The sequence below is a fragment of the Mizuhopecten yessoensis genome, unplaced genomic scaffold, assembly GCF_002113885.1.
Source record: "Mizuhopecten yessoensis strain PY_sf001 unplaced genomic scaffold, ASM211388v2 scaffold1749, whole genome shotgun sequence".
Taxonomy (NCBI): Eukaryota; Metazoa; Mollusca; class Bivalvia; order Pectinida; family Pectinidae; genus Mizuhopecten; species Mizuhopecten yessoensis.
Window position 1 is genome coordinate 194,633 of NW_018404202.1, and position 15,242 is coordinate 209,874.

Genomic DNA, 15,242 nt, shown 5'->3' on the forward strand with positions numbered 1-15,242 from the left:
GTCGTTAAGATTAGTTTGTGGCCCTGTAAGATTGGTCGTTAAGATTAGTATGTGCCCCTGTAAGATTGGTCGTTAAGATTAGTTTGTGGCCCTGTAAGATTGGTCGTTAAGATTAGTATGTGCCCCTGTAAGATTGGTCGTTAAGATTAGTTTGTGGCCCTGTAAGATTAGTCGTTAAGACTACTTTGTGGCCCTGTAAGATTAGTCGTTAAGATTAGTTTGTGGCCCTGTAAGATTGGTCGTTAAGATTAGTATGTGCCCCTGTAAGATTAGTCGTTAAGATTAGATTGTGGCCCTGTAAGATTGGTCGTTAAGATTAGTATGTGCCCCTGTAAGATTGGTCGTTAAGATTAGTTTGTGGCCCTGTAAGATTGGTCGATAAGACTACTTCGTGGCCCTGTAAGATTAGTCGTTAAGACTAGTTTGTGGCCCTGTAAGATTGGTCGTTAAGACTACTTTGTGGCCCTTTTAGCTTGGCCGTGAAGACCTGCACAGTTTTCCTGACGTAATTATTCAGTTTTTATCTTTGTTTCAGTCAATGCTGATAATGATTGTCAGCTTCTCGGCGGTGTCATGTACGGTTATCCAGGTAAGTGATCTCTACCTATAATATAGGTATTCATACTCATTTATCACAGAATTAGGTAGAATGAAAATAACCAAAAATGTATCGTCATGTTTGCCTATATTTGTGAACGGATTTCATAGCTACCTGTGACGTCATAGTCATAGTTGCATTATACATGTAACATATCGATTGGATTGTGCTTTTATATCGAATAATAGCCAGTTAAAGCGATGAATATGTGATTTTTGATTAGATTACTAATTGTTTGAAATTGCTAAAATAGACGTTAAATCGCCATTTTAAAGTTGATTTGCTGAGCGAAAAGAAAGCTCACACATGAGATGCAGACGAAGCGGTTAAGACGTGCGAAATGCTAACGATTAATCTATGTTTCGTCGTGAAACCTTCAACGTCGCTTCACAGTTTACGCCATGTGTATTGTCTGACCAGTATGACATCACGTCTCATATCTGGCAAGCATGACGTCACGTCTCATATCTGGCCAGCGTGGCGTCACGTGTCATATCTGGCCAGCGTGGCGTCAGGTGCACTTTTTTCTTAAGAAGTAGATGATATTACTTGAAGTTAACCACACCAACCTGAAATACACGTTATATCTATTGTCTAACATGGTATTTCGTCTTTGCGTATTGCAGAGTTATCTTCTCTTGGGAGCAGGTATTGATTGTTACGTCACTTGTTTGTGAGAATAACGTCATCAGTTTTTGAGAAAACGACGTAATTTCTCGCACAAACCAATGACATAACAATCAATACCTGCTCCCAAGAGAAGATAACTCTGCAATACGCAAAGACGGAATATTGTGATAGACGTATTTTTTTTCTATTTTCAGATCTTATGTGTAGGCCGTTGTTATGACATATTTTTTTCCTTATAGTTAGCCAAGTTTGTGCTGGAGAAACGAAAAGCAGCAGGAGCGTGCTGATAGATATGTATGAGACTAATGACGTCACAGCGTGTGAATGCACGGTCACAACGTGTGGATGCACGGCCACAGTGAACGCACCAACAGGGCCCACAGCTCTGACGGTGTCGAACTTTCAGAACCTAGGACCACTTGCATTATGTAGGTCGTCTGTTTTACTTGAAGCTGCTTCTGGTGGAAGTCTTTCCGGACAGTGTGAAGCGGTGTTTGGAAGTATCCCAGTAGAAAATGGTGACGTCATCACGATTACGCTGAACAAGCAGGCCCAGAGTGATTCTAGATACTGCTTGTCACTGACACTAGGTATTTTGTTACACTTTTTATACATGTTTCCTTCTGATTAAACTGAAACATACATGTGACTCGTTCTACACAAGATACCATAAATTGCCCATGTTTTAAGTACACTGTTAATTCAAGCGTGGACGAACCAGATCAGTAAGCTTTTGTTCTCAAATCTACATGATACTGACTGTACAGACGATGTTTAGTCCAGCTGTAATGTACTTAATTCCTTCAAGTGTGCAATTGTATCTGATCTCGCGTGCATGTGAAACTTTAAATGACCAATTTTTGAGAGTGAAATGTTCTCGAAAATAGTTCAAGCTTGTATTTATATTACATAACTGGTCATACCTCTACATATCACAGAACTGGTCATACCTCTACATATCACAGAACTGGTCATATCTCTACATATTACAGAACTGGTCATACCTCTACATATCACAGAACTGGTCATACCTCTACATATCACAGAACTGGTGATTTCATATCACTCTCTACAAAATGTACCTCATGGCACTGCCCCACTAAACTCGTCAACTTACGAGGCTGACATTAATTGGTACAAACGACGAAGGAATATTAATATGCGTCACCTTAATGATTATCTCCTGCTAACACCATCCTCTAGTTAATGTACATATCTATTTCATAAAGTGATATTTATTTCATCAAGTGATTTTGATTCCAAAAATAATTCATAGTGTTGCTAATTGAATACGAAATACGGGAGGCAGTCTATAATCGGTGAAATGGACATTTTTACCTGTATCCGTCTCATAGGAGGATCTTAATCATATATGTTCGTCTAGTTAAGATACGTTAGGTGTATTGTATCATAATGCACTTACCCGAGCCCACCTGTATCAGGGTTTGATGGTATATGTACACGATAAAATCTCGAGATGAACATGTCTAGCAGGTTAAGTAGTGGAATACTACGTATTATGCTTAAATTATTCATCTGTTAACATATGTATTGAGGCAATCAAGAGAGTGCGGCTTCTCTACCAGTATGTACAATTAATTTCACATCCACACGCAGTTCCGCCGTATCGCTTAGGTATCATTTGTCTAGACCCAAAACCGAGCAATAGTTGTTATATTCGTGATAATTTTATCTGTAGTGCAGTTTGAACTGTAATATTTGGCACATATCGTTTATTTCCTTATACACTTTTTTCTTTTCCATCTAAGATATCAGGTTTGTCTGACCATTACATTGACTGGCCCAAATGTGTCTGACCATTTCATTGACTGGCCTAAATTTGTCTGACCATTTCACTGACTGGCCTAACTTTGTCTGACTATTACACTGACTACTGGCCTAACTTTGTCTGACCATTACACTGACTACTGGCCTAAATTTGTCTGACCATAACACTGACTTCTTGCCTAAATTTGTCGGCCTGGCACACTGGCCACTGGCCTAAATTTGTCTGGCCATTACACTGACCACTGGCCTAACTTTGTCTGTCCATTACACTGACTACTGGCCTAAATTTGTCTGACCATTACCCTGGCCACTGGCCTAAATTTGTCTGACCATTACACTGACTGGCCTAAATTTGTCTGACCATAACACTGACTACTGACCTAAATTTGTCTGACCATAACACTGACTTCTTGCCTAAATTTGTCTGCCTGGCACACTGGCCACTGTCCTAAATTTGTCTGACCATTACACTGACCACTGGCCTAACTTTGTCTGACCATTACACTGGCTACTGGCCTAAATTTGTCTGACCATTACACTAACCACTGGCCTAAATTTGTCTGACCATACCACCACCACAACAACAACTCCAAAACCAACACACTGACTACTGGCCTAAATTTGTCTGACCATTACACTAACCACTGGCCTAAATTTGTCTGACCATTACATTGACCACTGGCCTAAATGTGTCTGACCATTAAACTAACCACTGGCCTAAATTTGTCTGACCATTACACTGGCCACTGACCTAAATTTGTCTGACCATTACACTGACCACTTGCCTAAATTTGTCTCTCCATAACACTGACTACTGGCCTAAATTTGTCTGACCATTACACTGACCACTGGCCTAAATTTGTCTGACCATTACACTGACTACTGGCCTAAATTTGTCTGACCATAACACTGACCGCTGGCCAAAATTTGTCTGACCAATACACTGACTTCTTGCCTAAATTTGTCTGCCTGGCACACTGGCCACTGGCCTAAATTTGTCTGACCAGCACACTGGCCACTGGCCTAGATTTGTCTGACCATTACACTGACTACTGGCCTAAATTTGTCTGACCATTACACTGACTACTGGCCTAAATTTGTTTGTCCAGCATACTGGCCACTGGCCTAAATGTGTCTGACCATTACACTGGTCTACGTTTGTTTGACTAGATTATATACAGTTTGTCGCACTATATATTGTTTAGTTTTAGTTATTCTGTATCTATTTTTTTGCTTATATTTTCAGACGATACATCATCAACACTTACTGTCACATGTCCTAAAGCCGCCACAACGACCACCCCAACTACAACCACCACCACAACAACAACTCCAAAACCAACTACAACCACCACCACAACAACAACTCCAAAACCAACTACAACCACCACAACAACAACAACTCCGAAACCAATCACAACCAGCACCACAACAACTCCAAAACCAACTACAACCACCACCACAACAACTCCGAAACCAACCACCACCACCACCATAACAACTCCAAAACCAGCCACAACCACCACCACAACAACTCCAAAACCAGCCACAACCACCACCACAACAACTCAAAAACCAACTACAACCACCACCACAACAACTCCAAAACCAGCCACAACCACCACAACAACAACAACAACTCCAAAACCAACTACAACTCCAAAACAAACGCTTCGGCCTCTGACTACTAAAGCCCCTCCATCTCCGGTGACCACCACTACCACTACCACACCCATCACAACCACATTTACCACTACCACAACCACTACGACACCAAGCCCGACCCCAATCACTCCAACACCAACCAGTCCCACTCCACCGCCGTATTCCTCGGAGGGCACTTCAGCCACGACCTCCAGTAGTGAAGATAATGACGTCTTTGAGCAGAGCCAACACAATAGTGAGTGTCTCAATGAACACATTAACCAATAAACAGTTGTGTTTAAACATGAATTGTAGTGTTTGCATGGTGCAGGCCTCTTGCTCTACTGCAAATTGTTATGATATCAACTACGACAAACACATTTCATTTTGTTTTCTATATATAACTATATATAATGTATTCAAATACTTTTTAACATTCAGTTATTTTTTTGTTCCAGTGACAATAATAATTCCGGTGGTGACAGGGTTTTTCCTGTTGATCGTTCTGCTGATAGTGTTAAGGTCCTGCTGTACAAGGTAAGTTTTCAGTTGATAGTGTTAAGGTCGTACTGTACAAGGTAAGTTTTCAGGTGATAGTGTTAAGGTCCTGCTGTACGAGGTAAGTTTTCAAGTGATAGTGTTAAGCTCGTGCAGTACGTGGTGAGTTTACAGTTGATAGAGTTAAGGTCTGCTGTACGTGGTGAGTATTCAGTTGATAGTGTTAAGGTCGTGTGGTACAAGGTAAGTTTCTGCTGATAGTGTTAAGGTCGTGCTGTACGAGGTAGGTTTTTAGTTGATAGTGTTAAGGTCGTGCTGTACAAGGTAGGTTTTTAGTTGATAGTGTTAAGGTAGTGCTGTACAAGGTAGGTTTTTACTTGATAGTTTTAAGGTCGTACTGTACAAGGTAAGTTTTCAGGTGATAGTGTTAAGGTCGTGCTGTACAAGGTAAGTTTCTGCTGATAGTGTTAAGGTCGTGCTGTACGTGGTGAGTTTACAGTTGATAGTGTTAAGGTCGTGCTGTACGAGGTAGGCTTTCTGCTTAAAGTGTTAAGGTCGTGCTGTACAAGGTAGATTTTTAGTTGATAGTGTTAAGGTAGTGCTGTACAAGGCAGGTTTTTACTTGATAGTTTTAAGGTCGTACTGTACAAGGTAAGTTTTCAGTTGATAGTGTTAAGGTCGTGCTGTACAAGGTAAGTTTCTGCTGATAGTGTTAAGGTCGTGCTGTACGAGGTAGGTTTTCTGCTTAAAGTGTTAAGGTCGTGCTGTACAAGGTAGATTTTTAGTTGATAGTGTTAAGGTAGTGCTGTACAAGGTAGGTTTTTAGTTGATAGTTTTAAGGTCGCACTGTACAAGGTAGGTTTTTAGTTGATAGTTTTAAGGTCGTACTGTACAAGGTAAGTTTTCAGTTGATAGTGTTAAGGTCGTACTGTACAAGGTAAGTTTTCAGGTGATAGTGTTAAGGTCGTGCTGTACGAGGTAAGTTTTCTGCTGATAGTGTTAAGGTCGTGCTGTACAAGGTAAGTTTTCAGGTGATAGTGTTAAGGTCGTGCTGTACGAGGTAAGTTTTTTGCTGATAGTGTTAAGGTCGTGCTGTACGAGGTAAGTTTTCAGTTGATAGTGTTAAGGTCGTGCTGTACGAGGTAGGTTTTCTGCTGAAAGTGTTAAGGTCGTGCTGTACAAGGTAGGTTTTTAGTTGATAGTGTTAAGGTAGTGCTGTACAGGGTAGGTTTTTAGTTGATAGTTTTAAGGTCGTACTGTACAAGGTAGGTTTTTAGTTGATAGTTTTAAGGTCGTACTGTACAAGGTAAGTTTTCAGTTGATAGTGTTAAGGTCGTGCTGTACAAGGTAAGTTTCTGCTGATAGTGTTAAGGTCGTGCTGTACGAGGTAAGTTTTCAGGCGATAGTGTTAAGGTCGTGCTGTGCGAGGTCAGTTTTCAGTTGATAGTGTTAAGGTCGTGCTGTGCGAGGTTAGTTTTCTGCTGATAGTGTTAAGGTCGTGCTGTACGAGGTAAGTTTTCAGCTGATAGTGTTAAGGTCGTGCTGTACGAAGTAGGTTTTCTGCTGAAAGTGTTAAGGTCATGCTGTACGAGGTAAGTTTTCAGGTGATAGTGTTAAGGTCGTGCTGTACGAGGTAAGTTTTCAGTTGATAGTGTTAAGGTCGTTCTGTACGAGGTAAGTTTTCTGCTGATATTGTTAAGGTCTGCTGTACGAGATCAGTATACTCTTTCATAAAAAAATCTACTATAAAAACAAACAAACCATGAAATCTTTCAATCTTGATTCAACAACTCATGAAACAAATTTTCTAATTTGGTTTAACTGTAACATTTCTTATATATACGTCTTTTATTGGACTAACACTCAAATATGCTCCCGTGTTGACAAATTTGCAAATGCCTTGGCTGAAGTTTAGCTAGAAGCTAGACATTTCTTTGAATCCTCTTGTGATGAAAGCAAATCACCGTTTACAGTTGAATTGGGTCGATAGATTAAATAGTTTCATGATTCCTTTTTCTATTAGAGATTCATTTCAGATTCTTTCCATTGTATGCTTCATTTGAAAAACAATATTGATCTGTTCGTTTAAGTAAGCACTGTTGTTAAAAAAACTGTAATGTATCGGACTGTAAATCCATTTCATTTTTTTATTTCAATAGGCTAAATTATTATTGCCCTTTGTTGTACGTGAGGTGGCTGAACATTGTTCGATAAAGCTTTTTGTGTTCCACACAAACCGCAAGGTACGGTCAAGGTCACAGCAATGAATTAAAACGTCTAAAAAATAAGGGATTACCAAAAGTCAAGGTCATACAGGTAGCAATAAGGTGAGATGTGTGTAAAACACTAGAGAGAAACAAGGCCATTGGCACAGCAATGAGGTCAAATATCTTTAAAACATTAAAGATAAGGAAGGCCAGGGTCAAATACCTGACAAAAGTTCAAAGCCTTGGCAAATAAGTCAGTTACCTATAAAACATGCCCTCGGGTCAATTTTACATCAATAATTGAATATTAAGGAGTATTAATGTTCACTTAAAATACATCATGTTTAAATTAAGACAATTGTATATTTAAACCCGAAATAACAAATACAGCCTCCTTTGTGCTGGAGTGTCGGGGGTACATCCAGCTGTTCAGGTGTTGCCCCGTCATTTAGATAGAAGTCGTGTTTTAACGTATCTTACTAACTAACTGTAATGATTCTTAACTTATCTAATTACTGTGTTTACGATTATAAGAGAGGACGTATTGAAATAAATCCTCGCATGGATGATCACAGTGAACGTCCTAGAAATAAATCCTCGCATGGATGATCACAGTGAACGTCCTAGAAATAATCCTTTGCATAGATGATCACAGTGTACGTCCTAGAAATAAATCCTCGCATGGATGATCACAGTGAACGTCCTAGATATAAATCCTCGCATGGATGATCACAGTAAACGTCCTAAAAATAAATCCTCGCATGGATGATCACAGTGTACGTCCTAGAAATAAATCCTCGCATGGATGATCACAGTGAACGTCCTAGATATAAATCATCGCATGGATGATCACAGTGTACGTCCTAGGTATAAATCCTCGCATGGATGATCACAGTGTACGTCCTAGATATAAATTGCCGCATGGATGATCTCAGTGTACTGCCTAGATATAAATTCTCGCATGGATGATCACAGTGTAGTCCTAGAGATAAATCCTCGCATGGATGATCACAGTAAACGTCCTAAAAATAAATCCTCGCATGGATGATCATAGTGTACGTCCTAGAAATAAATCGTCGCATGGATGATCACAGTGAACATCCTAGAAATAATTCCTCGCATGGATGATCACAGTGAACGTGCTAGATATAAATCCTCGCATGGATGATCATAGTGTACGTCCTAGAAATAAATCCTCGCATGGATGATCGCAGTGTACGTCCTAGAAATAAATCCTCGCATGGATGTTCACAGTGAACGTCCTAGATATAATTCCTCGCATGGATGATCACAGTGAACGTTCTAGATATAAATCATCGCATGGATGATCACAGTGTACGCCCTAGAAATAAATCCTCGCATGGATGATCATAGTGTACGTCCTAGAAATAAATCCTCGCATGGATGATCACAGTGAACGTTCTAGATATAAATCCTCGCATGGATGATCACAGTGAACGTCCTAGAAATAATTCCTCGCATGGATGATCACAGTGAACGTCCTAGAAATAATTCCTCGCATAGATTATCACAGTGTACGTCCTAGAAATAAATCCTCGCATGGATGATCACAGGGTACGTCCTAGAAATAAATCATCGTATGGATGATCACAGTGAACATCCTAGAAATAATTCCTCGCATGGATGATCTCAGTGTACGTCCTAGAAATAAATCCTCGCATGGATGATCACAGTGTACGTCCTAGAAATAAATCATCGCATGGATGATCACAGTGAACGTCCTAGATGGTATATTACATTACTGCTGCATAGATCACAATCTGTTTTTCTTAATTTGCATTAGGGAGCCTCGAGCTCGTGTTCACACAAGGAAGGTCAATCGGTTATTAGAATGGTTTCTATATGTCATCCTGGTTTGCACTGTCTCTATTCATTTGGTTTGTATTACTACATTAATTAGCTAGTTTACTGTGTACTAGGTATTCATAGCTAAAGAATAATTTGCAAAGAATTAAATGTAAATGTCGATGATATTAAATGTGATCTTTAATGATTTTCTTCCAGAAACAGGAAACGGGTAGAGAAATCACCATTGAGCCCCGACCCTAGGTATTACGCCGGAGGGTATAACGGGGCCAAGAACCCTGTTCACTCCGGATACGACCAAAGATATGTGAAACACAACAGCGGTATGAAGGAGAACGTATTATATGATAACTCAGACTCGTTTCCGACTGACCCCACTCCTGTCCTGGTCAGAAGTGACCCAGAAATAATAACAAGTTTTGCTTCAGTAGAGAGACTGTACTCGGAGGGGACAGCGCCACCTGAGCCGGAACCTACATTACAAGATACCACATTTGTCGTTATGAACGAACCGGAAGTTTCCGATACAAACGAGTCCGATGGGGACAACAATGTGGACAATAATGCGGCAGTGATGACGGAACAAGACCCCAACACAGGACTTGGTAATGTGTCAGTCTATAGCGACAGTACTGTCGACAGCTTCCATAGCTCCCAAGGAGAAGCGGATGTAGATGAAAACATCAATATTGATCCGGAAACACCGCTGTATTCAGTTGTGAACAAAAGACCTTCTGGGAAGCACGTGGCCCATCTGCAAATATGATTAACTATCTCTCCAACTAGCGCGTTTCCGCGCCAGAAATGTTTTTTTTTGTCCACACATAACATTGTTGAGTATGTCTTCGTTTTTACATGTACATATTCCTCCTATTGCAAGTACCTTAATCTTCCAAGCTATGGCGCCACGCATCTCTGTGAACAATATCGTGCTGATCTATGTGACCCCTGTCGTGTTCCGTATCGTATTGATCTCTGTGACCCATGTCAAGTCCCGTATCGTGTTGATCTTTGTGACCCCTGTCGTGTTCCGTATCGTGTTGATCTCTGTGACCCCTGTCGTGTTCCGTATCGTGTTGATCTCTGTGACCCCTGTCGTGTCTTATATCGTGTTGATCTCTGTGACCCCTGTCGTGTTCCGTATCGTTTTGATCTCTGTGAGCCCTGTCAAGTCCCGTATCGTGTTGACCTCGGTGACCCCTATCAGGTCCCGTATCGTGTTGATCTCTGTGCCCCCTGTCGTGTTCCGTTTCGTGTTGATCTCTGTGACCCCTGTCGTGTTCCGTATCGTGTTGACCTCGGTGACCCCTGTCAGGTCCCGTATCGTGTTGATCTCTGTGACCCATGTCGTGTTCAGTATCGTGTTGATCTCTGTGACCCCTGTCGTGTTCCGTATCGTGTTGATCTCTGTGACCTCTGTCGTGTTACGTATCGTGTTGATCTCTGTGACCCCTGTCGTTTTACGTATCGTGTTGATCTCTGTGACCCCTGTCGGGTCCCGTATCGTGTTGATCTCTGTGACCCATGTCGTGTTCCGTATCGTGTTGATCTCTGTGACCTCTGTCGTGTTACGTATCGTGTTGATCTCTGTGACCCCTGTCGGGTCCCGTATCGTGTTGATCTCTGTGACCCATGTCGTGTTCAGTATCGTGTTGATCTCTGTGACCCCTGTCGTTTTACGTATCGTGTTGATCTCTGTGACCCCTGTCGTTTTACGTATCGTGTTGATCTCTGTGACCCCTGTCGGGTCCCGTATCGTGTTGATCTCTGTGACCCATGTCGTGTTCCGTATCGTGTTGATCTCTGTGGCCCCTGTCGTGTTCCGTATCGTTTTGATCTCTGTGACCCCTGTCGTGTTACGTATCGTTTTGATCTCTGTGAGCCCTGTCAAGCCCCGTATCGTGTTGCCCTCGGTGACCCCTGTCAGGTCCCGTATCGTGTTGATCTCTGTGGCCCATGTCGTGTTCAGTATCGTGTTGATCTCTGTGACCCCTGTCGTTTTACGTATCGTGTTGATCTCTGTGACCCCTGTCGTTTTACGTATCGTGTTGATCTCTGTGACCCCTGTCGTTTTACGTATCGTGTTGATCTCTGTGACCCCTGTCGGGTCCCGTATCGTGTTGATCTCTGTGACCCATGTCGTGTTCAGTATCGTGTTGATCTCTGTGACCCCTGTCGTGTCCTGTATCGTGTTGATCTCTGTGACCCCTGTCGTTTTACGTATCGTGTTGATCTCTGTGACCCCTGTCGGGTCCCGTATCGTGTTGATCTCTGTGACCCATGTCGTGTTCAGTATCGTGTTGATCTCTGTGACCCCTGTCGTTTTACGTATCGTGTTGATCTCTGTGACCCCTGTCGTTTTACGTATCGTGTTGATCTCTGTGACCCCTGTCGTGTCTTATATCGTGTTGATCTCTGTGACCCCTGTCGTGTCTTATATCGTGTTGATCTCTGTGACCCCTGTCGTGTCTTATATCGTGTTGATCTCTGTGACCCCTGTCGTGTTTTGTATCGTGTTGATCTCTGTGACCCCTATCGTGTCTTATATAGTGTTGATCTCTGTGACCCCTGTCGTGTTCCGTATCGTTTTGATCTCTGTGACCCCTGTCGTGTTACGTATCGTTTTGATCTCTGTGAGCCCTGTCAAGTCCCGTATCGTGTTGACCTCGGTGACCCCTGTCATGTCCCGTATCGTGTTGATCTCTGTGCCCCCTGTCGTGTCTTATATCGTGTTGATCTCTGTGACCCCTGTCGTGTTCAGTATCGTGTTGATATCTGTGACCCCTGTCGTGTTCCGTATCGTGTTGATCTCTGTGCCCCCTGTCGTGTCTTATATCGTGTTGATCTCTGTGACCCCTGTCGTGTTACGTATCGTTTTGATCTCTGTGAGCCCTGTCAACTCCCGTATCGTGTTGACCTCGGTGACCCCTGTCAGGTCCCGTATCGGGTTGATCTCTGTGACCCATGTCGTGTTCAGTATCGTGTTGATCTCTGTGACCCCTGTCGTTTTACGTATCGTGTTGATCTCTGTGACCCCTGTCGTGTTCCGTATCGTGTTGATCTCTGTGACCCCTGTCGTGTTCTGTATCGTGTTGATCTCTGTGACCCCTATCGTGTCTTATATCGTGTTGATCTCTGTGACCCCTGTCGTGTTCCATATCGTGTTGATCTCTGTGACCCCTGTCAAGTCCTGGATCGTGTTGATCTATGTGACCCCGTCGTGTCCCGTATCGCGTTAATCTCTGTGACCCCTGTCAAGTCCCGTATAGTGTTAATCTCTGTGACCCCTGTCAAGTCCCGTATCGTGTTGATCTCTGTGACCCCTGTCGTGTTCCGTATCGTGTTGATCTCTGTGACCCCTGTCAAGTCCTGTATCGTGTTGATCTATGTGACCCCGTCGTGTCCCGTATCGTGTTAATCTCTGTGACCCCTGTCAAGTCCCGTATCGTGTTAATCTCTGTGACCCCTGTCAAGTCCCGTATTGTGTTAATCTCTGTGACCCATGTCGTGTCCCGTATCGTGTTAATCTCTGTGACCCCTGTCAAGTCCCGTATCGTGTTAATCTCTGTGACCCCTGTCAAGTCCCGTATCGTGTTGATCTCTGTAACCCCGTCGTTTCCCGTATCGTGTTGATCTATTTGACCCCGTCGTTTCCCGTATCGTTTTGATATCTGTGACCCCTGTCGTGTCCCGTATCGTGTTGATCTCTGTGACCCCTGTCAAGTCCCGTATCGTGTTGATCTCTATGACCCCGCTCGTTTCCCGTATCTAGTTGCATGACCTTTGTGATCCCTGTCGTGACATGTATCTAGTTGACCTTTGTGACCCCTGTCGTGTCATGTGTCGTGTTGACCTCTGTGACCCCTGTCGTGTCTAGTATCGTGTTGACCTCTGTGACCCCTGTCGTGTCTAGTATCGTGCTGTTCGATGTAATGACGTCATATACCTCTGTAACTCATTATTCTTTCCGTAAATTACTTAATAAACAGACTTAACATTTAACACAAAATTATATCTATTATACTTAAATTTGAATGCTATTAAAGCGGATATTCCTATATTTATAAACGTTAAATTCGTGCTTTTTTAATCAGGAAACCTCGTGTTTCTATCCTACGGTAATAGGTGAAATGGTATTCGCCTAGGAGAGCTTAGCCTAGCTTACCGACTGTATAAAATAACAACATGTTAGTGAGTCTTTCTGTGGAAATAAAGCGAAGGATAGCAAAGTCATAACTCCTGATAACGCTCTGTGTCTACACTACGATGTCACTACTTTCACAAAAGTCAGTCAGATTTTCGTCTAATCATTCGCAGTCACTAAGAACACCTGGAAATATATGTGTACCGATGGTTGTCATTTGGCGGAGTGGTTTACTTTGAACGTTTAAATTAAAACATTTTATATTTTTCATTGTCGTCATTTCTAAATGAAACGAAATGATAAATATTTAAATATCTCCCTTCTTCAGCTAAGTAAACTCTTGACTGCGTATAAATTAGCTTAGACGTTATGCATAGATTAGCATATCTCTGTCATGACTGCTGACATTGAATTTGATAGGGAACCATTGGCAAAGCTCTCGCCAACAACCGTGGATGAGTTGCACAACAGCATCATGACCTCGCAATCGAATTCCTGTGAGCTTCATTCACTGCCTACAGATCTATTAAAGCAATGTCTTGAAGCACTGCTTCCTTTGATTACCTCAATCATGAACAAATCATTGGCTGAGTCAAAGGTTCCACTGTGTTTCAAAAAGGCACATGCTAGACGTTTGTTGGCCTGGGACGCACAAGGAGGAGTTAAAGAACTACCGCCCAGTTTCAAATCTGCCTTTTTTGTCTAAGATCTTGGAGAGGATTGTGTCCTGGCGTTTAGAGGTTCATCTCCATGCAAACAGTCTCCATGACAACATGCAATCGGCCTACCGCATGGGACACTCTACTGAGACGGCCCTCCTACGTGTACATAATGACATAGCTTCTGCATTGGAAAACAAGTGCAGAGCGGAGCTTGTCATGCTTATCAGCTGCATTTGACGTCATCGACTATGGCATACTTTATGAAACGTCTAGAATACTCTTATGGAGTGACTGATACCGCACTATGCTGGATACAGTCTTATCTGAGTGAACGACGACAGTGTGTTGCCATCGAATCTACCACCTCACATGACAAAATTCCAGATTTCGGGGTTCCTCAAGGGTCGGTGTAAGGACCACGAACATATTGCCTGTACTCCAAACCGATCGGAGAGATTTATCGGCGCCATAGCCTCCGCTATCTTTACTATGCTGATGACACACAGATTTACATGGTCATCGATCAACAGGACAGTTGGGATACAATTTCAGAAAAATCTGGAAGCTTTTCTGACAGATATCAGTACCTGGATGAACGCCAACATGCTAAAGCTTAATCAGGAAAAGACGGAACTAATCGCCCTTTCCCCAAAGTGTCAGCAAACAATGGCTCTCCAACTCAAGGTCGGTGCCAGAAGTATTGAGACTGTTCCAGCTGTTAAAAACCTAGGGGCATACTTTGATAGTTCACTGAACATGGAGAAACAAGTGAACGCTATTGCCAAATCCTATTACTACCAGATTAGGAACATCGGCTGTATTCGGCAGTTCAAAACTTTGAAAAAAAAAGAAGATTTTGGTGCATTCACTTGTTACCTCTCGGTTTGATTATTGTAACGCTCTGCTCTGTGGTATATCTGACAAACTAACTAGTCGTCCGCAGAGGGTCCAGAACGATACAGGTCGCAGTACACAACTTTGGTGTACACATACAAGGCACTGAATGGAACAGCTCCTCAGTACCTACAATAGCTTGTTACCCTGTATCAGCCGTCACGATCACTGCGGTCAGAGTCAGAATAATTGTTGTGTGTCCCAAAACCTCGTACTGTGACCTATGGAAACCGGTGCTTTATATGCACATTGCTTGCTTAAATGTATAAAAGTGATTTTAAGCCTTTTTTCACAATTATAACTGATACTATTAACCATATATTGTAAAGCGCTTTAGAGTAATCTTATAA

General features: G+C 42.3%; 2 protein-coding genes across 2 annotated transcripts in view; one reads left to right on the plus strand and one right to left on the minus strand.

Moving 5' to 3' along the window:
- LOC110467466 (uncharacterized protein PB18E9.04c-like) overlaps window positions 1–9,983 on the plus strand; it is a 16,305-nt gene extending 6,322 nt beyond the window's left edge. The window contains exons 2-7 of the mRNA XM_021524658.1: window positions 536–589; window positions 1,468–1,818; window positions 2,167–2,362; window positions 4,441–4,916; window positions 5,119–5,197; window positions 9,391–9,983. Of these exons, the coding sequence (XP_021380333.1) occupies window positions 536–589; window positions 1,468–1,818; window positions 2,167–2,362; window positions 4,441–4,916; window positions 5,119–5,197; window positions 9,391–9,958 (1,724 nt within the window). The 3' untranslated portion in view covers window positions 9,959–9,983. The remainder of the gene's footprint in view (window positions 1–535; window positions 590–1,467; window positions 1,819–2,166; window positions 2,363–4,440; window positions 4,917–5,118; window positions 5,198–9,390) is intronic.
- A 287-nt stretch (window positions 9,984–10,270) lies between these two features.
- LOC110467475 (M cell-type agglutination protein mam3-like) lies at window positions 10,271–13,151 on the minus strand. Its single transcript, XM_021524672.1, has 3 exons — window positions 13,139–13,151; window positions 11,930–12,012; window positions 10,271–11,137 (listed from the first exon to the last, which is right to left on the minus strand). The coding sequence occupies exons 1-3, from the start codon at window positions 13,149–13,151 to the stop codon at window positions 10,295–10,297; spliced, it is 939 nt and encodes a 312-aa protein (XP_021380347.1). The 3' UTR covers window positions 10,271–10,294.
- Window positions 13,152–15,242: the final 2,091 nt, after the last annotated feature.